Source organism: Megalobrama amblycephala, linkage group LG7 (assembly GCF_018812025.1).
Source record: "Megalobrama amblycephala isolate DHTTF-2021 linkage group LG7, ASM1881202v1, whole genome shotgun sequence".
Taxonomy (NCBI): Eukaryota; Metazoa; Chordata; class Actinopteri; order Cypriniformes; family Xenocyprididae; genus Megalobrama; species Megalobrama amblycephala.
The window spans coordinates 47,925,585-47,947,659 of record NC_063050.1 but is presented as its reverse complement, the minus strand read 5'-3'; the positions used below and the strand labels follow the sequence as shown (position 1 = coordinate 47,947,659).

General features: G+C 35.0%; 1 protein-coding gene across 13 annotated transcripts in view; it reads left to right on the top strand.

Moving 5' to 3' along the window:
* Positions 1-22,075, top strand: part of dmd (dystrophin) — a 129,335-nt gene that overhangs the window by 57,805 nt on the left and 49,455 nt on the right. For 12 of the 13 annotated variants that reach the window (XR_007185920.1, XM_048197886.1, XM_048197889.1 and 9 more), the window contains 22 exons: positions 519-641; positions 1,254-1,424; positions 1,613-1,729; positions 2,041-2,175; positions 3,854-4,006; positions 4,232-4,402; positions 6,788-6,898; positions 7,090-7,235; positions 7,919-8,042; positions 8,782-8,957; positions 9,121-9,268; positions 9,432-9,563; positions 12,775-12,924; positions 14,137-14,217; positions 14,412-14,493; positions 14,625-14,791; positions 15,221-15,338; positions 15,705-15,916; positions 16,071-16,225; positions 16,552-16,741; positions 19,621-19,793; positions 21,222-21,378. Coding sequence is in view for 12 of the 13 variants with exons in the window: in XM_048197886.1 (XP_048053843.1) it covers positions 519-641; positions 1,254-1,424; positions 1,613-1,729; positions 2,041-2,175; positions 3,854-4,006; positions 4,232-4,402; positions 6,788-6,898; positions 7,090-7,235; positions 7,919-8,042; positions 8,782-8,957; positions 9,121-9,268; positions 9,432-9,563; positions 12,775-12,924; positions 14,137-14,217; positions 14,412-14,493; positions 14,625-14,791; positions 15,221-15,338; positions 15,705-15,916; positions 16,071-16,225; positions 16,552-16,741; positions 19,621-19,793; positions 21,222-21,378 (3,192 nt within the window). In the remaining variant the exon portion in view is untranslated. Of the gene's footprint in view, positions 1-518; positions 642-1,253; positions 1,425-1,612; positions 1,730-2,040; positions 2,176-3,853; positions 4,007-4,231; positions 4,403-6,787; positions 6,899-7,089; positions 7,236-7,918; positions 8,043-8,781; positions 8,958-9,120; positions 9,269-9,431; positions 9,564-12,774; positions 12,925-14,136; positions 14,218-14,411; positions 14,494-14,624; positions 14,792-15,220; positions 15,339-15,704; positions 15,917-16,070; positions 16,226-16,551; positions 16,742-16,821; positions 18,606-19,620; positions 19,794-21,221; positions 21,379-22,075 lie in introns of those variants that run through there. The other variant, XM_048197897.1, reaches the window with a different exon arrangement.

Genomic DNA, 22,075 nt, shown 5'->3' with positions numbered 1-22,075 from the left:
CTGCTGACCTTCAATGATCCAATTCAACCATACTAATAAGCAAAAATGACTTTAGATAAACATCGCATTTGTGATCAGCGTGAGGCTAATTCGTTTCATTTTTGGTGTGAAAGGGCCTTTACATTTGCAAAAAATATAACTTTATTGCTGTTATTAAGAAACAAACAAGCAAGCCCAGCCCAGGTGAGAAAAAGTAATATAACACATTACTTTCCTTTAAAAGTAACTAAGTAACACAATTACATTTTAGGGAATAATACTTTGCTTTTAAAAGTAACTTTCCCCAACACTGGTTATTACTGAGAAGGGCATGGAAAAATGATGTTCTTTTGTGTCCAGTAACAGAAAGAAAATCATACAGGTTTGGAACAAAATGACAGTGAGTATTTAATGACAGAATGTTCATTTTTGGGTCAACTATTCCTTTAATTCAATATGAAATTTCAAAACCCTTTTCCTGAACATATTTAATTGTGCTATCCACTTAAGCCAAATGTAACTCTCTATCTGTCATGCAGGATTATCAAAGTCAAATGAAAACACTTGAGCAGAACATTTCTCAGATCAACACCTGGATGGATCGTACTGAAGAAACGCTAGACGAGATGGACAGCCAGGGCTGCGTTGAGCATGTCATAAAGGTCTTCAGTAGCACATGACAGACACTCACAATGAGCTGTTGCACTTTACAACCAACTGTTCTCCATTATTGAGGACTAGAGATTGTTTTATGCAACCATACTTTAGCATCATATTAAATAAACAGTTATCCATTTTTCTATGGTAGTAATGTTTTTGATGGCTCATTAATTGGAAGCAATTTGCAGCAAATAAAACTCTAGATTAGGCAATTAGGGAGAACAAAACAGACAGACAGACAGACAAAAAAAAAAAAAAAAAGTATTTTAATTGTATAAATTGATCATTATCTATAATTATTATAACTTTAACATCATACTACCAAAATATTAATATCTGTACATTTTGTTTATGTGCATTTTTAAATTTTTGAAAGTTTACATGTACACATAAATTATACTTTGTTTTTGTTTTATATGTATTATGTTAAACATGAATTTTTGAGTAAAACAAGATATTGAACAGAAAAATGTAGGGCAGGCCTTGATTTTTTTTTTTTTTTTTTTTTTTTTTTTTTTTTTCCCTCTCAACATTGATTAAATATATATATAGTATATGTATTCAAAATGTAGCACACATAATTGATGTGTTCTTATTTTCGGGTTTTATTTCAGGGTTTGCGCATAGAGCTGGAGGAGATGAAGGGGAAGGTTGAAGCGGTACAGGTTCTGGCGGAGGATCTTATAAAGAACAGAGGGGAACACTGTAAAGCTCAGGTGAAACCGAAGGTGGAACAGCTCAACCAGCACTTTGACATCGTCGCAAAGAGGATTTTAATGGGACAGGTAGTCTCATGAAAAGCTGTATGTCTGATTTATGTATACATGTAGATCACAAATATAGGGCCATGGTGAATTCGAATCTGATTTCTCTCCCTTTGTTGATCCGAAAATCATCAGTGACATTGTCTTATTATACCACTTCGAAAATAGTTACATATTTTTTGTATATTTTTGATCATATTTTTTTCCAGGCCTCCTCTCAAGAGTTAGACGAGTACCACAGACAGGCTAATATATGGCTCCAGGTGCTGGACGAGGAGATTAAATTAGGTGAAAGTCTAAAAGAGGATGATTTCCTGGAGGATGCGGTAAGAAAATACACTCAGCTGTTTCTTTAGCTAAAATTAATTTCAGTCATTGGAACCGCACTGGCAGTGAAAGGCTGAAACAGCCTCCGAGCTTTAGCGTAAAGATCTCATGACAAGAAAGATAATGAGTTTCAGGGAATGGATCTGGTTCATGAGTAACAAATGCTGGCACAGTACATCATTGCATTGCTTGGCTGCAAATTGTCTGATAGACAGACAGACAGACAGACAGACAGATAGATAGATAAATAGAGAGAGAGAGAGAGATTTGACATTTAATTTGATATTTTTCTGTGCTTGTTCTTTCACAGGGCATAGATGAGGATGCTCTAAATGAACTGTTCTTAAAAGGAGAAAATCTCCTCAAGAGAACTCCTTCCGGGGAGAAAAGAGAGGCCGTCCGTGAGAAACACAACCTTCTCCATGACAAATATGACACTCTAAAGGTAATTATTGAGTGTGCTGACATGTCAAGTACATGTTTTATTCGAAAATAAGGCCATAAGAATACTTTTACAAACTCTTGACATTAGGTTCATAGCATGTCATTGAATTTAAATGCGTGTTATTCAAGTACAAACCAAGGACAGCTGCATCAAATATAATATAACTGGTCGTACTTTTGCAGTAATGCACTTAGATGTCAGGTTGATTTATACATTACAAAAAATAATTTCTTAATCTGTTTTTCAGAAAAATTTTCTTAAAACAGATTTATATAATATATTTTTATAATATATATAATATATTTATATAATATATTTATTTAAAGGGTTAGTTCACCCAAAAATGGAAATACTCTTATTATTACTCACCCTCATGTCATTCCACCCCTGTAAGACCTTCGTTCATCTTCGGAACGCAAATGAAGATCTTTTTGATAAAATCCGGTGGCTCAGTGAGGCCTGCATTGACAGCAAGATCATTAACACTTTCAGATGCCCAGAAAGCTACTAAAGACATAGTTCATGTGACTACAGTGGTTCAACCTTAATGTTATAATACGACGAAAATAATTTTTGTGCACCAAACAAAAAAAACTTAATAAACAATATCTAGTGATGGGCGATTTCAAAACACTACTTCATGAAGCTTCAAAGCTTACGAATCTTTTGTTTCGTATCAGTGGTTCGGAGCATGTATCAGACTGCCAAAGTCACGCCCCCCAGTGGTGAACTATTGAAATTTCAAAATACTTATGATGTAACGAAGCCTCCTTTAATGAAATCACGTGACTTTCATGCTCCGAACCACTGATTCTAAACAAAAGATTCGTAAAGCTTGGAAGCTTCATGAAGCAGTGTTTTGAAATCGCCCATCACTAGATATTGTTGAATATTGAAGTCTTTATTTTGTTTTTTTGACGCACAAAAAGTATTCTTGTCACTTCATAACCTTAAGGTTGAACCACTGTAGTCACATGAACTGTTTTAAATGTGTTTTTAGTAGCTTTCTGGGCATTGAAAAAGAGAGTGTTCTTGCTGGCGAAGCAGGCCTCACTGAGCCATTGGATTTTATCAAAAATATCTTAATTTGTGTTCCAAAGATGACGAAGGTCTTTGGATCGACATGAGGGTGAGTAATTAATGACAGAATTTTCATTTTTGGGTGAGCTAACCCTTTATTTTTCTTACCCATTTAAAAATGTATTTTTAGATATATTTTCTGTGACAAGTACATTCTTGATTCTATGTGATTTTTATATAGGACATAAGGTACATTCCTGGATCAGTCCTTTATTGGTCCTGAAACAACATCCATATCATCACTCAATCAGATTTTGGGGTTAAGTATTTGAAATATTTCCAAAATTAAATATTAACTAGTAAAAACTAATAAAATAGTTAAGTCAGTGTAACTCCTGCATTATGATTCAAGTCAGAGACAAGGTCAAAACTGGAATAAGAATGAGGTCACAGTAGGTTAGAAACATGGTCAAAACATAAGGTTAAAAAATAGGCAGTTTCTAGGGCAGTTACTATCAACCTATGGAGGGTTTGGTGAGTTAAACTTTGGTAAATCATGTTTTGCTTGGTGACAATCATGTGGACATACTGTATAATTTTTTTATATGTAAATGTATTGTATGTAATGAGTCTTAATATGTTCATTCTGCGTTCATAGAATCTAAGAGCCCTGAGAAAGAAGAAGGCCCTTGCTCTTGCCCCGCAGTGGTATCAGTTCTGTAAGAAAACAGATGACATGATGCAGTGGCTGGACAAAATTGAGAAGACCCTAGCAGAGCTTCCAGATCCCCCCGAGGAGCCAAGAGTGAAAGTGAGAGCCAAAGTTTCTTGACTGTGTACACTACCAGTCTTAATTAATATTTATATTGTACTTTAGCTTCTTCAAAATAGCCTTTTCAAAGTTCTCCTCACCAGGGATGTTTTTAAACAGTATATAGAGGCTTACTATGTTTTTTTGAGTCCCTTTGCTTCCATCTTAACAAGTTTAAGAATATTTTAGGACTGTACACTAAAAGAATTGGATGTTCTCCATCAGGCAGTCAGTTCTGAGATTGAACATCAACGTCCAAAGTTGGAGGACTTGCGTGGACTGGGCCGTGTGCTTTCAGAGGGCGGAGCTGCCAAGCTAGTGGAGCCCCGCCTCCTCCCGGTCAATAAACGCTGGGCAGAGCTGGACGTTAAATTCACTCAAGTGCGCCACAAAAGTGTAAGTAGTGGTTAAAAAAATCAATAGTGGTAAAAAGAAAGTAAATATTTAAAATGCATAATTTGAAAATTGAAGTATTGGGGAAAATAGTCTGAATAGTCAGACTATTTTACAGACTATTTGAAAATAGTCTGTAAAATCACTGTAATGTGCGTACTAGCCCCTAAAGGGACATGAAGGAAGGAAGGCTTTTGTGTTCTCTTGTGAATGTTTTGCGTTCCCCCGAAAACTTTACGTTTGCTTGCAAAATGTATTCACTTCCCTGAGAAAATTTGTGTTCACTATCAAAATGTTTTGCGTTCCCTCGAGAAACTTTGCGTTCACTTTCAAAATGTTTTGCATTCCCTCAAGAAACTTTGTGTTCACTCTCAAAATGTTTTGCATTTCCTCGAGTTCTATGCATTCAGTTTCAAAATGTTTTGCATTTCCTCGAGTTCTATGCATTCAATTTCAAAATGTTTTGCATTCCCTCAAGAAACTTTGCCTTCACTCTCAAAATGTTTTGCATTCCCTCGAGAAACTTTGTGTTCACTCTCAAAATGTTTTGCATTTCCTCGAGTTCTATGCATTCAGTTTCAAAATGTTTTGCATTCCCTCAAGAAACTTTGCCTTCACTCTCAAAATGTTTTGCATTCCCTCGAGAAACTTTGTGTTCACTCTCAAAATGTTTTGCATTTCCTCGAGTTCTATGCATTCAATTTCAAAATGTTTTGCATTTCCTCGAGTTCTATGCATTCAATTTCAAAATGTTTTGCGTTCCCCTGTGAAACTTTGCGTTCAATCTCCAAATGTTTTACATTCCGTTAGAAACTTTACGTTCAATTTCAAAATGTTTTGCGTTCCCCTAGAAACTTTGCGTTCACACTCTAAATGTTTTGCGTTCCCTCGAGAAACTTTGTATTCACTCTCAAAATTTTTGCATTCCCTCGGGTGAAAATTAGCTTTTAGCTAAATCAGGTACAATGCATGGAATGGAAACATTTATGTTAAAAATTGTACATGGTCCCTTTATAAATAAATAAAGTAAAGTTTGCGTTCAATTTCAAAATGTTTTGTTCCCTAGAAACTTTGCATCCACACTCAAAATGTTTTACGTTCCCTCGAGAAACTTTTTATTCACTCTCAAAATGTTTTGCGTTCCCTCGAGAAACTTTGCTTTCACTCTCAATTTTTTGCGTTCCCTCAAGAAATTTTGCGTTCACTCTCAAAATGTTTTGCGATCCCTCGAGTTCTTGTTCAATTTCAAAATGTTTTGCGTTCCCGCGAGTTCTTTGCGTTCAATTTCAAAATGTTTTGCGCTCTCCCGAGAAACTTTGCGTTCACTCTCAAAATGTTTTGCATTCCCTCAAGAAATTTTGCGTTCACTCTCATAATGTTTTGCATTCCCTCAAGAAACTTTGCGTTCAGTATCAAAATGTTTTGCGTTCCCCCAAGAAACTGCGTTCTCTCAAAATATTTTGCAATCCTTCGAGAAACTTTGTGTTCACTCTCAAAATGGTTTGCGTTCCCCCAAGAAACTACGTTCTCTCAAAATATTTTACATTCCCTCGAGAAACTTTGCGTTCAGTCTCAAAATGTTTTGTGTTCCCCCAAGAAACTTTGCGTTCACTCTCAAAATGTTTTGCGTTCCCTCGAGTTCTTTTGTGTTCAATTTCAAAATGTTTTGCGCTCTCCTGAGAAACTTTGCGTTCACTCTCAAAATGTTTTGCATTCACTCTTAAAATGTTTTGCGTTCCCTCAAGAAACTTTGCATTCACTCTCAAAATGTTTTGCGTTCCCTCGAGTTCTTTGTGTTCAATTTCAAAATGTTTTGCGCTCTCTCCTGAGAAACTTTGTGTTCACTCTCAAAATGTTTTTTGTTCACTCTTAAAATGTTTTGTGTTCCCTCAAGAAATTTTGCGTTTACTCTCAAAATGTTTTGCATTCCCTCGAGAAACTTTGCGTTCAGTCTCAAAATGTTTTGCGTTCCCCCAAGAAACTTTTTTGCGAGTGAACACGAAATTTCTCAGGGGGAACGTAAAAGTTTCTTGAAAGAATGCAAAGGATTTGCAAGCAATTGCAAAGTTTCTCGAAATAACGCAGAACTTTTGTGAACGGACGCAAAAGCATTGAAATATATATATTTTTTCCCTCCCATCTCATATTTTTTCCATCTCCATGTCGCTTTAGGGCTTCCGTAGTAAAGGACAGTCTTTAATGTGGGATTGAAAAAAAAAAAAAAAAAAGTTTTTGGAGGGTTTTGAGTGTCTATAAAGCATTTTTTTTCTTAAACATTATTTTTTTCCTTCTGTTTACTGCTCTTTATTTCACAGTAACCTGTTATTTCATCAGAGTAAAATAGTCAAATTGTATGAGACGCATTGTTCTCCATCTTTGTATATGCAGGAGCTGCAGTTTTTGCTGCAGTGTATCGCTGAAAACGAGGCTCTACTGAACTCTCCTGAGCGCTGGTCTGCAGCATTCATCAACGTTCCTCAACAAGAGAAGTGCCTTAAGGTTGTATCATAAACCATGTCTCATTTCTACAAATGATTTTTATTAGCCAGTGCTTTTTTGTGTCCATGAGCTGATTCAATCTGTTATTGAATTACTCACTGTACATGAACACAATTTGTTTTACTCACACCACTGAAACAGCATTAAAAATAACATAAATGCTTTAATCTGTTGTTTTACATGTGATTTAGGAGGTTAAAGTTAATCTGGATAAACTGGAGAGTCCAGTGACGGAGGCTTTGGGCAGGGTAGCCTCTCTTCCTGAAGAGAGTTTACTGGTTCAACTGCTCAGAGCCAACTGGGAAAACCTTAAAAAGCTCTATCACGACAGACTCGTGTAAGGATGAATGACATCACACTGTTGTAATTTGCCTTATCAGTCAGTAGCAAAATAATGTGTTATTCAATCGGTGAATTGTTTGTCTTTGTTAAATGCACTCTACCATATTACTTGCTCCTCTATTACAGAAACATGAATGTGATCTGTATGTGCATGCATAAGAATATATTTACTTACAGTATTTATCAGTATTTTAAATGAGCTTTTATTGTTTTATTTTGTTTTCATTTTAATTTTAGTTTGAGTAATTTTATGTGCTTTTGTCATTTTATTTCTATTTAGCTTTAATTTATATTTTCCAGTTTTATTTTTTTGTAATTTTAGCACTCTAAAACTTATTTTATTTTAGTTAGTTAAAATGATCAATATTTAAAATTTTCGTTTAAGTTTTTAATATAATATTTATATTTTATTTCAGCTTTATTTCAATTAACAAAAACTATTTTTTATCATTTTAATTAAAGAAAATACTAACAGGAGTCATATTAAATAATCTAGATTAAGTAAAAGAAACCACACAAGTGACATTGTTTTTAAGTGCTTTATAACTAAATAATATGTGCACATTAACTTTTTACTCTAATAAATTTTGCAGTTTAAATCAGAATATTGATTTTACATTCTCTCTCTTCACTCTCTGACTCACAATGTTTTGTTTGTCTACTTGTGTTTCTGTCCAGACGCCTTGAAAAATCAAAGAAATTCAGCGTAGAGCTCAAAACACTTGACGATTGGCTCACAGATGCTGAGAGAACGATTGTGAAGTATGAACAAGACCCCATAAAAAATAGAGACCACCTCAAGGTAAACAAATTTTATCATTTAATTATAATAATATATACAAATTACATTGTGTACAATACTAAAGAAATCATCAAAAAATTAAAATTGGCTGATTATCTACTCATCGCCCATGGCCATCCAAGATGTATTTGACTTTCTTTCCTCAGCCGAAGAGAAATTAAGGTTTTGGAGGAAAACATTCCAGGATTTTTCTCCATCTAATGCAAGTGAATGGTGCCCAATATAGACCATTTTAGACAGTACAAAATCCATATTTAGCCAGCTTCAAAGAGCTCCACATAACCCCAGCCAAAGAATAATCTTCTCTAGCAAAACGATACATCATTTTTAGGGGGAAAAAATATATATATACTTTTTTAAACTACAAATGCTTGCCTTGGTGCAGCTCTGCGAAGCGCGTTCACCTCTCAAGTGAAATATGCATGTTGGGAATGGTCTACGTTGGGCACCATTCACTTTCATTAGATGGATAAAAAATCCTGTAATCTTCGGCTGAGGAAAGAAAATCATATACATCTTAGATGGCCTTGGGGTGAGTTTTATTTTTGGGTGAACTATTCCTTTAAGAATACTGTTAAAAATGATGATTAAGAATAAGAAATCATTATATACAGGCTTCATAGAAAGTATTACCAGATTTTTTTAGGCAATACAGTTAGCATGTTATATTAGTGCTAGATTAGTTCTCATGTTAGATTAATTTTCAGACCATCTATACTGCGACATTCTACTTTCCCAGGAGCTCCAGGGAGATTTGGAGAAACAAGAAGCAGCAGTGAAGGGGCTCAATGCTCTTGGGACAGATCTGACTCCACAGTGCAGTAAAGACGACAGGGACCACATTAAACAGCAGCTCGCCTCTATCAACTCCCGCTGGGCCAAAGCGTCCAACCAACTTGCTGAGATCAAGAGACGGTTAGTGAAAATTCAGGACATATTAATGCAGGCAGTTTGTGAGAGAGCTGCACACGTTTGAATATCTTAGCATAATTCAATTTGAGCAGCAAACACCTACATAATTGCCCTCTTTTGTCCTTATTTTGAAGGAATGCATTAATATGGCTGCTGTGTGTTTTAGGTCTGCCGGGGCAAAAATTGTTCTTGCCGAGTTAAATGAAGACATGGGGGAGTTTCAGTCCTGGCTGGATGATGCAGAGGCTGTGGCTGCACTTCCTGTTGAATCAGGTCACAAGGAGCAGCTCAGTGCAACTTTAGAAAAAGTGCAGGTAAAAATCAGTCGTTTAAAAAGATGCCATTAACTCGCACATGGGGGAAAAACATAGCTTTTAGCTCCGTATTAAAATTAAAATTCTCCCATGAGGCAAATCACCAAAAATGAGTCACACAGAGGAGTAGATAATTAATATATGTGTGTGTGAAAATCTCCAGGCCCGGGTGGTGGAACTGCCGAGCAGAAAGCAAACTCTTCATCAGATCAACAGCAAAGGCTCATCTCTCCCAGCTGATAAAGTCAAACCATTGGAGAAACATCTGAAGGTTATTAATATGCGATGGGCCAAGGTAATTCAAATCATTTCTTTCCTTCTCTGCTATTTGATCTTACTTGCCCATTAAATTCAATGATTTTGTGACCTTGGCATGATTAATGCAAGTATCATTTCTGTTAACAGCCTAATGAGGACATTATCATTGAATAGTCAGATCCATGTAATCGTAGACGTTTACAAAAATTCGCTAGAATATTAACATACCTCTAATACACTAAGGTAAATATCCTACCCCATAATATGTGTGCGTATGTATATATAAATATAAATATCTGTGTGTGTGTGTATATATGATTAATATGAGGCAGAAGTACAGAATGTCATATTTTGTTATTGGCTGTTTTAACACAAAATGTTTTGCCAGCTAAGAAGTACAGCACTTGGAGTTTCATCCCAATGTGAGCATAAGTATTGGGACAGTTTAACTTAAAGCAAATGTAAAAGTGTAAAAGCTAATATTTAGTAAATCCCTTGCAAGCAATCACAGGAGCGAGTCTGTGACCCATAGACATCACCAGACTCTTGGTTTCACACTTTGAAATGCTTTTCCAGGCCTTTAATGCTGACATTTTCAACGGTTGCTTGTTTTGGGGAGTTTCTGCATTTTGAGTCTCCTCTTCAGCTGGTGAAATGCTTGTTCAAAAGGATTTAAATCTGGAGACTTCTCCAATCTAAGACCCAAAATTTCTTTAACATGGTAATCTTGATTGAGTTGGCAGTACTAGTGTTTTGGGTCATTGTCCTGTTGCCATATGAAGCACTTCCCAGTGTGTCTGGTGGTATTTGCTTGAACACTGGTAGGCAAGATTCTTTTGTACACTTCTGAATTCATTCTTCTGCTGCCATCATTGAATAAGTCCTCAATAAAGATGAGTGAGCCTGTTCCAGAGGCAGACATGCATGCCTATGACATGACACTACCTCCACCATGCTTTCCAGATGAGGTTGTATGCCTTGGATCATTTGCAGTTCCTTTTTTTTCTCCATACTTTTTGCTTTCCCACTATGATAAAGGTTCATCTTTGTCTTATCTGTTCATAAAACTCTGTTCTAAAACTACTGGCTCATCTCTGTGTGTTTTTGCAAATTCAAATTAGCTTTCCTATTTTTGGTACTGATCAGATATTTGATCTTGCAGTGTAGCCTCTGTAATTCTGTTGGTGAAGTCTGTTGTGAGCAGCAGATTGTGAGAGCATCACCCCAGCTTTCTGGAGGTTGCTGGTGATTTTACAGTTTTTTTGTTTGTTTGTTTTTTTTCATAGCCCTTGTCACTTGTCTATCATCAACTGCTGTTGATTTTTCTCAGCTGACCTGGTTGTTGTCGGTTGCTGAAGCTTTCCAGTGGTATCTATCTTTTTCAGGACATTCCAAAATGGACAAGTCAGTCTCCAGATTTCAATCCTATTGAACAAGCATTTCGCCAGCTGAAGAGAAGACTAAGGGCAGAAACTTCCCAAAACAAGCAACCGTTGAAAATGGCTGCATTAAAGGCCTGGAAAAGCATTTCAAAGTGTGAAACCAAGAGTCTGGTGATGTCTATGGGTCACAGACTCGCTCCTGTGATTGCTTGCAGGGGATTTACAACTAAATATTAGCTTTTACACTTTTACATTTACTTTAAGTTAAACTGTCCCTATACTTATGCTCACATTAGACAGAGGGATGAAACTCTAAAAGTGCTGCACTTCTTAGTTGGTTAAACATTTTGTGTTGAAACAGCCAATAATAAAACCTGACATTCTGTACTTCTGCCTCATATTAATCTTTTAATCATATTTATAGATGTCTTGACACCATGGCTAAAATAAAATAACTGTGTACTATTTAAATATATTTGACAAAGTAATTTATTCCTGTGATGCAAAGCTAAATTTTCAGCATCGTTACTCCAGTCTTCAGTGTCACATGATCCTTCAGAAATCATTCTAATATGCTGATTTGCTGCTCAATAAACATTTATGATTATTTTCAATGTTGAAAACAGTTGTGTACTTTTTTTTTAAGGATTCCTTGATGAATAGAAAGTTCAAAAGAACAGCATTTATCTGAAATACAAAGCTTCTGTAGCATTATACACTACCGTTCAAAAGTTTGGGGTCAGTAAGAATTTTTATTTTTATTTTTTTGAAAAGAAATTAAAGAAATGAATACTTTTATTCAGCAAGGATGCATTAAATCAATCAAAAGTGGCAGTAAAGACATTTATAATGTTACAAAAGATTAGATTTCAGATAAACACTGTTCTTTTGAACTTTCTATTCATCAAATAATCCTGAAAAAAAATATTGTACACAAATATTTTGTACAATTGTACACATTAAATGTTTCTTGAGCAGCAAATCAGCATGTTAGAATGATTTCTGAAGGATCATGTGACACTGAAGACTGGAGTAATGATGCTGAAAATTCAGCTTTGCCATCACAGGAATAAATTACTTTGTGAAATATATTCAAATAGAAAACAGTTATTTTAAATTGTAATTATATTTCACAATATTACTGTTTTTTACTGTATTTTTAATTAAATAAATGTAGCCTTGGTGAGCAGACGAAACTTCTTTTAAAAACATTAAAAATCTTAGTGGTTCCAAACTTTTGGACTGTACTGTATATAATGTAATGTAATGTAATGTAATGTAATGTAATATAATATAATATAATATAATATAATATAATATAATATAATATAATATAATATAATATAATATAATATAATATAATATAATATAATATAATATAATATAATATAATATAATATAATATAATATAATATAATTTTTTTTAAAGTATTTTCAAAATATATATTGTATATGTATATTTATTTTGAAAGCCCACAAAAAACTCTGTTTTCTTCCATGTCATGTCAAACTAGTATATTACAATTAGGCTTGCTCATAAGCTTGTTATACTACCGGTTATGAGGGACAATACGGTGTTGGATTTTATTTTATTATATATTATTATTATTATTATTATTATTATTATTATTAATTATCATGCAAAAAAAGAAGGTAAAAATCCTAAAAAAAAAAAAAAAAAGCTCTTTATGAAAAATATTTATTTAATTTATTCTGTTCTAATGTTTTTGTTTTTATTTTCAGTAAAAAATATATCTCAGTATATCTCTTTATTTTCTTTTTGATGTTCTAAACAGGTTTCATAAGATTCGCCCCTGCAGTGATTTATTGAAAAGAACTGTAAATGTTTCTTTCTCTCCTGAAAAGGTGTCCACTGATCTTCCTGAGAAGCAGCGACAAATCGAGGATCTCCTGAGGGATTTGTCTTTGTACCAGGAACAGCTCTCCAAGCTCTCAATTTGGGCTTCCACTACAAAGAATCAGCTTGAGCAGTCCCCTACTGCAGTAGACCCAAAGGTAATCTCACAGACGTGAGCTAGCACATATGTAGAACATACAGACCGCAGTCTTGCTGTTTCATAATACTGTTGTCTGTCTTATTTCAACTTTATGCTGTAATAGCTATGGGTGGTATAGTGGTAAAAGTTCAGGGCTTGCAACCATCATGTTGCTGATTTGATCCCTACTAGAAACAAACATGTACTGTAGGTAATTCATTCTCAAACAAGGTGTTCAAAGATTAAGGAAACTTACAGTTTTTTAAAGTCTAATGTGACTTTTTTAATGACCCATCTTTGGTCTGATTTTGCACAGTCTCTCAAATTTGTACAGAGAGACTTTTTCAGATGTCTTTCCTAGCATCCTAGCATCTGCTTCATAGTTTCATCTGCTCCCATCAAGGCACAGGTTTCGCTTCCCTAGACATGCAACTAATAGTTTCAGGAAATCATTTGTTCTTTCAGTTAATGGACTTATGAAAAATATCAGTACATATGTACTTGTGTGCTTTTGAATTGTTTGTGGCTGTTTCGCTCTGATTCTGCTGTACTCAACTGATTATGATTTGCACACTGCTGCATGCTGTCACTTATATTGTTGTTTTTCTCAAAACCAAATCTTGTTTCTTGTTAGTGGTGCTTTTCAAGGCAAGTATAACTATTACTCTAGCTCTTTTTCAGGGTTAAGGGTATTTCAAAACCATATTTCAGCCCACAATCAAAAGAAAGAATATTAAGGATAAATATAAATCTAAATAAGAAAGAAGAATTATATTTTGAAAAGCCTATTTTTTAGGACCATTTTTTATTTTATTTTTATTTTTTTACTTCTTTGCATCCCTCTTCTCAAGACATAATGTAAAATTTCTGTAATACAAAAATATATATTAAGTTTTAGAAGCATTTATACATTAACGTATGATTATTTAAATAAAATATACTGTATTACAGTGCTAAGAATACAATGACTATAACCTCTGAGGATAAAGAAAGCCAGATGTCCAGATGCTTTACTGAGAATTTAGTGGTAAATGTGAAAAATAAAAAGGTTTAATTTCTTTATTCAAAATAAAAAATTATTCTTTTTTTTTCCTTCTAATTTTGGGGTAAAATGTGACCTGGACATTTTTTTTTTTTTTATTATTTTGTTCAAATAGATATACGGAGAGCTAGATTACTCCTTTAATGAGGGTTTGTTGTGAATTTCTTTTTGTTATTTTATTTTGTATAGATCGAGGATGATGTAAAGGAAAAGAAACCAGCAGTGGAAGCCGTTTTGGCAAAAGAGAGACCTCCATGCCATCCAGAGAAGGTGTTTAATCGACCACAATGTCATTAGATATGATCTCAGAAACACTATGACTATGATATTAGATTACTCTGCACACTTCCCAGTCATATCTACCATCACTGTACTGTAATGCAATATATCAGACTATATCAGTCTATCAGCTTCATGGCATGCAACTTTATTTAATATAATTGTCCTGGATTGATGCATTCCAGGGGCAGTTTGATGGCCTCAGTGCAGACTGGACATCAATTCAAGTTCTCCTTAAAGAGTGGCGAGACAAATGTCAGCTCGCAGGTATGATATCACGTAATGCATAATGATTGAAGGTATAATAATATGCTATTAAAATTCATGAACATCTCATGCTGCTTATGTGATGTTAGATATCTGAAAGTCTGAAAAAAAGATAATTTTTTACTTTCCAGCCGTAACTTTGACTGGTAGTGCGGCAGGAGATGCAGCCCTTGATAAATTCAATAAATCCTGGACGGAGCTTGATGATTGGCTCGCTCTTTTGGATCACATGGTCCAGACTCAGAGAGTAATGGTCGGAGATCTTGACGAGATCAACGACATGGCGGTGAAACTCAAGGTCAGATTATGCCTCCATCTTGCAGCTTTTATTCCATGTCCACAGTAAAATACTTTGTTTACTGTCCTACAGTGGCTGTATTCTACACATTTTTGTTTTTCCCTAAAGTCTACATAAAATGTTAGTCGACAGGGCACCAAATACAATTGTTTTATATAACTATTTTCCACCCTTAAAATTGCATTGTCTGCACAGTATATGTTAATGGTTAATGACCTCTGTTATGTAATAATGTTCAATTAAATACATTTATTGAATAATTGAATTCATTCAATTGTAATATAAATGAATAATATTATAAGTGGATATAATATAATATTATGTGGGCTAACATGATTAAAAAACTTTACAATATGACTGTCATGAGACCAGAAGATGCCACAAAACCCTGCCTGTAGTAAACAGTACTGTGTTGTGACTATCTAACAGTCAACACTGCAAGACATGGAGCAAAGATGCCCACAGCTGAACAAACAAATCACTGCGGCTCAGAACCTGAAGAACAAAACCAATAACCCTGAGACACGGGCAACCATTACAGAGCGCAGTAAGTCAGCTTTGTCTCTTCCATATCCATATCCTCTTTCAATGATACACTTTATTTGTGGTGATATGGAGGTGTCAACAATGTAGCAGCTTGGTCTTTGAAATAATGCAGAAATTAAACAATGGCTGTTGCCAAGGACTGTGTCTTACCAGGCATCTCAAGGTCATATCATTATAAGACAGCACTACTGAACACAAACTACAGTATGTTGTAAGGCAAAAAGTGCATATAAAATTGTATTTGGTTAAGAGAATCAATCAATCAATCAAGCATAATCGCTTTTCCATACGTCCATTATATGAAGTTAGATTGTTTGAGCCATTTTAAGAGATGGTTCCTTAGAAATGTTCTGTCTTTTATTTCAAGTTGAAAAATTACAGGCACATTGGGAGGATTCCCACACCAAGCTGATGGACAGGGTCCTTCAACTGCAGAACATGTATAAAGACTCCAGCGATTGGTTGGAGGCCAGAAAAAGGGTGGAGCCCCTCATTAAGAAAGCCAATGAAAAACTTGAAAGCTGGAAGAAAGTTTCTCACAGTGTTGATGATTTAAAAGGCCAAAATGCAGATGTCAAGGTAATGTAAAATAAACACAATATCTATTTCATGACAGACCATGACTAAAAAACTGAAATAAACTAATTCAGTGTGCTTGTATTCCTTGAAAGATCGTCAGATGAATGCATGTGATTTGATTACTACAAATAAACGCTATATTATTATATTGCAGCAACTTTCTAAGGATATACAGCAGTGCCAAGCTCACATGAATGTCACCAATGAACTGGCAAACAAACTACTGACTCTTTATGCAGATGACGACACAAGCAAAGTTAAACAAATGACTGAGAGCATGAATCTGGCTTGGGCCAACATCAAAAAGCGGTGAGCTGTTTAAATCTTTGATTTTTCAGTATCACCAACCAGTGGAGTGTCATATAATGTTTTCAATAAAGGACGTATATAGCATGAAAATAATGTACTGCTGACACAGTGAGGGTGCATAAGAGGTTATTTCAAGTGCTTTTTAATGTGCAATTGCATTCAGGAGAATTCTGGGCCACTTAAGATCCTGCGGCTTGATGTTTGAAGCATTTGTTACCAGGGAATTTAACAATCCAATAATAATATTTATGTAATATTGAAGTATATTAAGGTGCTAATTTAACAACTTACTTTCTGTATAACAATGAAGTCATTACCATTTTTAGTGTAGGGGACAAGGAGGCCGATCTGGAAGCTGGCCTACGGCAACTGCAGCATTTCTACTTGGACCTGGAAAAATTCCTCAATTGGCTCACTGAGGCAGAAACAACAGCCAATGTCTTACAAGATGCCACATTTAAGGAGGGACTTCTGGAAAACCCTGCCACAGTGCGGCATTTATTCGGGCAATGGCAGGTATGTAAGCAGTATTTCCAAAATGCATACATTACAGCAGTTTCCCCTCCTCTTTTAGAGCATGTACTCATTGGGGACTCGGGTAGTCAAGGAGCTCTAATTATGCCCGACCTTAGTGCAGCTTTTGATTTAAATACGAGATCATGATTTTCACATTGTGAGCTTAGAGCATGTTGTGGGTCTGAGAGGTACCATTTTAAAAAGGTTCTCCTCTTATTTGAAGGAAAGATCCTTTTCAATGAGGATTGGGGAATTCTCTTCCTCTGTAGTTCATATTGACTGTGGAGTTCCTCAGGGCTCTATTTTGGGGCCTGTTTTGTTTCTTTATTTTTGCTGCCCTTAGGTCTTGTCTTTAAAAGACCCGGTATTTTGTATCATATTTATGCCGATGATATTCAGATTTACTTGCCTTTTAAATCTGGAGGATCATCTTTGTTATTATGTCTTGAGGAGGTGGAGTGCTGTTAGAGCAAAATCGTCTCCAGCTAAATGCAACTAAATCTGAAGTTATCATTTTTGGGCCAAATCAGATTGACAGTGACATATAAGATGTTTTACGTCCATGGTCAACAAATGTGCAACCCAAGATAAGGAATCTGGGTGTAATCTTTGACTCATCCTTACCATTTGCTGAACAGATTAAGTGTGTGGTAAAAAAGTTCATTTTTTTTCAGTTGAGGACTATTGCAAACATTAAATCTTTTTTGACTGATGCTGATCTTGAGATAGTGATTCACACACATTTATTTCCTCCCGCTTGGATTGTTGTAACATACTTTATTTGGGAGAAAGCCAGTTGCTTATTTCAAAACTACAGTTGGTCCAGAATGTAGTCCACTCCAGTCCGGGTTTTCCCTTTTCTGCTAGTCACACTCACTGGTGAGAGAAACACTGCTCCACATGTTCACTCCTTAGTGAAAAATTTGCACTTAAGTTACCAATCTGCTGTGAAGTTCTTCACAAACATCGGTGCACGGTATATATTACATTTTTTAAAAGTAAGCTACTATTTACTTGTACACTTTTATATAACATTCTTTGCTGAAAAACTTTGGTGTAGAAGGACAATTGCTAGTAAATTTCACAAATAATTACAGAGAAATAACAAGTAACACTTTGAATTAAATGTGAAATTTTGCAGTAGAAAGACTAAAATAGTATTTCCTTGTAAAACGCACACCAGTAGTATTTACAAATTCAAAAAAAACATCATATGACACCCACCTGCAACTTTTCTGTATTCAAATACAGATTTTATTTTGAAATATAAATATGGTTTGATTTGGTTTTATTTTTCAAGGGTTTTAGGACATAAACATTATAATGAAATGACTGGAAAATAAAAACTGTTAAACTGCATTCTCATTATTAGCTCTTTGGATTTTAATTGTTATTTATTAGGAAGGCTGATTAAACTGACGGGTCCATTGTCCAGGTCGCCCGCTGCTCACTGGTATGGGAGATATGTGCATTTGGCAACAGTGCAGAGACGCAGTTAAATATGAAGAGGCAGACAAAGACGTGGGCTATAAAGAGAAGCCTCTGTTCTCCCAGAAAACCATCTCTGACCCAGTCCTCGCTCGCAGTGCCCACTCTCGCCTCAAACAACAGGGCCAGTGTGCCTCCACCACTGGCATTCTGCAGCTCGTTTCACGTCGCATGTAGACACATGGTCGCAGAATACATTTTCTCGCTCTCATCCTCACGATGTCCCTTTCTCCCTGGTTTTTGCCTCGCGTCAGACACGTCCACATGGTTGGGAATTAAAGGATTGTCGCTGTCGACAGTCAGACGGGCTGTTTTCGATTCATTTGATGTCGCTCATTCACTGGATATGTTGCACAGGAAGACATATCATGTTAAGGTTTGATCTTCACTGTCAGCTTCACAGTTGCTTTGTGACTTTGGATTTGTTTGGCTTGCATCATGATTTTAATGAAATTGGTTTATGCCATCTCAAACTATGGGAGCAAGCTTTTAAAATGTTGTCAGAAATAAACGTGAAAATTGTTATTGTACAATCTGTTATAAAATAATGCAGAAATCTTCCTCGTAATAATTTTTGTTCTTTTGCATTTGAATATGTCTTTACATTTATAGTGATTTGTGAAATATGGTAAGAGAAATTCCATTCAATGAATTTTGAAATATTGTTATATATATTGAAAAAATAAAAATGCAATATATGTAATTTATGAAAGTAGTGATAAAATTAGAAACAATAATATTTACTTTTTTGTCTTGAATTCAATATTAAGATTTTATTAAGAAAATAAATAATAAAATTATTAAAATTAAATTTAAATTGTATTTTTTTTCATGGTTACTATAATGAACTAAAACTAAAACCATGAAAACATTTTTTTTTTTTTAATCTGAAATACAATAAACATCAACTGAAATACAATAAAATATAAATACTTTATTAACATTAAAATAAATATATATTTCAAAAAGCAACATTTCTCATTTTCATTTAGGTTAACTTGATGTTCTAAAATAACTCAAACAAAAAAAAAAAACTATATAGAATTGTTTTTTAAAATGTACTAATAAAAATAAAAAAAGACTAAAACTAACTAAAATTTAAAAGAAAATGACTGAAAATACACATTAAAATCATTCTAAATATTTATCACAATGATATTAAAATAACACTGATTTTTATTTTATTTTATTTTATTTTATTTTATCTTTTATTTATTTTTTTATTTTAAGTGTTCCTGTTTGAAATAATTAGATCAAAACATGTTCCAAAACTGTCAGGTCATCATGTACTTAGTAGATGTAACAAGTATCAGGAGAAGTATAAGAAACATTTTCTTGATCTGTAATCACATAGTGAACTGGATGTCTGTGATCTCTTTTAATCCTCACAGGATCTCCAAGCAGAGATTGATGCCCACGGGGAGATGTACCATTCATTAGATGAAAATGGACAGCGTATTGTGTCAACTCTGGAAGGGACGGACAATGCTGTAGTGCTACAAAAGCGGCTTGACGACATGGGGCAGCGGTGGCATGAGTTGTGTAACAAAGTTATGAGTATAAGGTAAGACCAATTAATCATCTATATTTAACCTGGGGAAAATTCACGCTGAGCAGAAATGGGCTTTGAAAAATAATGTGATCATATACAAGCCCCAGGCCTGTGTAATGCTATATGCAGATCATTGCAATTATTTGACTTTATATTTAAAGTATAATCCTGCATATTTTTAGTGCTGCCTGCTAGAACATTATTCAAACTTAGGGTTGAGATCTATCTATCTATCTATCTATCTATCTATCTATCTATCTATCTATCTATCTATCTATCTATCTATCTATCTATCGGTCGGTCTGTCTGTCTGTCTGTCTGTCTGTCTGTCCATCCATTTTGTCTATCTATCTCTGTCTATTTAACCGTTTTATCCGTCCGTCCATCCGTCCGTCTGTCTGTCCATCTGTCTGTTATTTTATCTAACCATTTTATCCATCAGTCCTTCCACCCATCTTACCATTTTGTCCATCCGTCCAACCATTTTGTCCATCTATCTGTCCATCTGTCTGTCATTCTAACCAACCATTTTATCCATCACTCCCTTCGTCCATCTGTCTAACCAATTTATCCATCCGTCCATCTGTCTAACCAATTTATTCATCCGTCTGTCTGTCTGTCTAACCGTTTTGTCGATCTATCTATCCCTGTCTGTCTATCTAACCATTTATCTGTCTGTCCGTCTGTCAGCTTTATCTGTCTATCTGTCTGTCTATCTATTTTATCCATCAGTCCCTCCATCCATCTGTCTAACCATTTTATCCGTCTATCTGTCTGTCTAACCATTTTGTCGATCTTTCTCTGTCTATCCAACCGCTTTATCTGTCTGTCCGTCTGTCGTTCTATCTAATTGCTCTATCTAATTGCTCTATCTATCTATCTATCTATCTATCTATCTATCTATCTATCTATCTATCTATCTATCTATCTATCTATCTATCTATCTATCTATCAAAATAAAATATATTTACATTCACATAGAAACACACTAAAACACATTCTGAACACCTTAGCTACCACATAGCAACACCCTGGCAACTACCTAGCGACTCTTTTGCACCACTCATATTTTCAGAAAATGTAAAAAATCTTTTAATTTTGCTTTCAAGTCTGCAATTTTGTCCGGTTAATAAGGCAGAATCTGTAATACTTTCACCTAATGTCTTAATTCATGATGTTTGAATGCAAATTTGAGTGCCTTTACACCTAAGAAGGAACTTCTACAGCCACATTTTTCTTGATTGGGGAAAAGGCTGCTAAAAGCTTTTTTAATGTTCATGCATATTCAAATACAAGATTTAAAGATTTCTCAAATCTCTGCCTTTATCTAGCACTTTCTTTGTTAAATTTAACTGTGGTGTGACAGTATAGTGCTCTCTTGTGGTCTTTGTGATTTAGCACTTGGCAGCATCACATTTTACTATTCATACATTTCTTTAGGCCCTATCTGGATGCAGGTGTGGATCAATGGAAACACATGCACATGTCCTTACAAGAGCTGCTCAACTGGTTGCAACTGAAGAGGGAAGAGCTAGAACAGCAGAAACCAGTAGGGGGCGATGTGCCGACCGTGCACCAACAACTCCTTACGCACAAGGTGAGTCTAGGACGCATCCTCTTCGCCCCTCTCTGAAAGCATGAAGAATGTCGTTCAAGATGTGATTTATGCATTCTATCTTTCGTTGCGCCCAAGTGTGATCATTATCAGAGTCTGTTCTTGTTAAATATTTAAACAGATGGAGATGATATCTTGCGTAGGAGAGGTGCAAAGTCCCTTGTCTCTTTGCATGGTTGTGTGGACCAATTAACATCTGCTGATGGCCATCAGCTGTCAGGGGCCGCAGTAAACAGGATGCGGTCGTGGAGTAGTTAGTGTAGGGGAGCTCAGTGAGCGTGTTGCCTGTGACAGCTGAGTCACTCTGTCGCACTCTACAGGTGCAGTTAACTGGGAAGTAAACTGGCATGTGTGTAGGCGCTGCAAAGTAAGTCTCAGCAGAAATGTAATTGAACAAAGTTTTTGGAAACTACTGAATAAATTGACATTGCTGTGCTGTGTTTGAGCTTTTGTCTGAGAAAACCTCAAATTTATTTTTTCACTCAAACCTGGAAATAAACTAAATTTGAGGAGTTTGAAAACAGAAAATGTTATGATATAAATTTTGCTTATCAAATATAATTCAATTCACATTTATTCGTATAATAGCACTTTTCACAATACATGTCGTTTCAAAGCAGATTTACAGAAAATGCATGTTTCTTTGTTACAATTAAGAGTAATCTGTTGTCAGGTGACT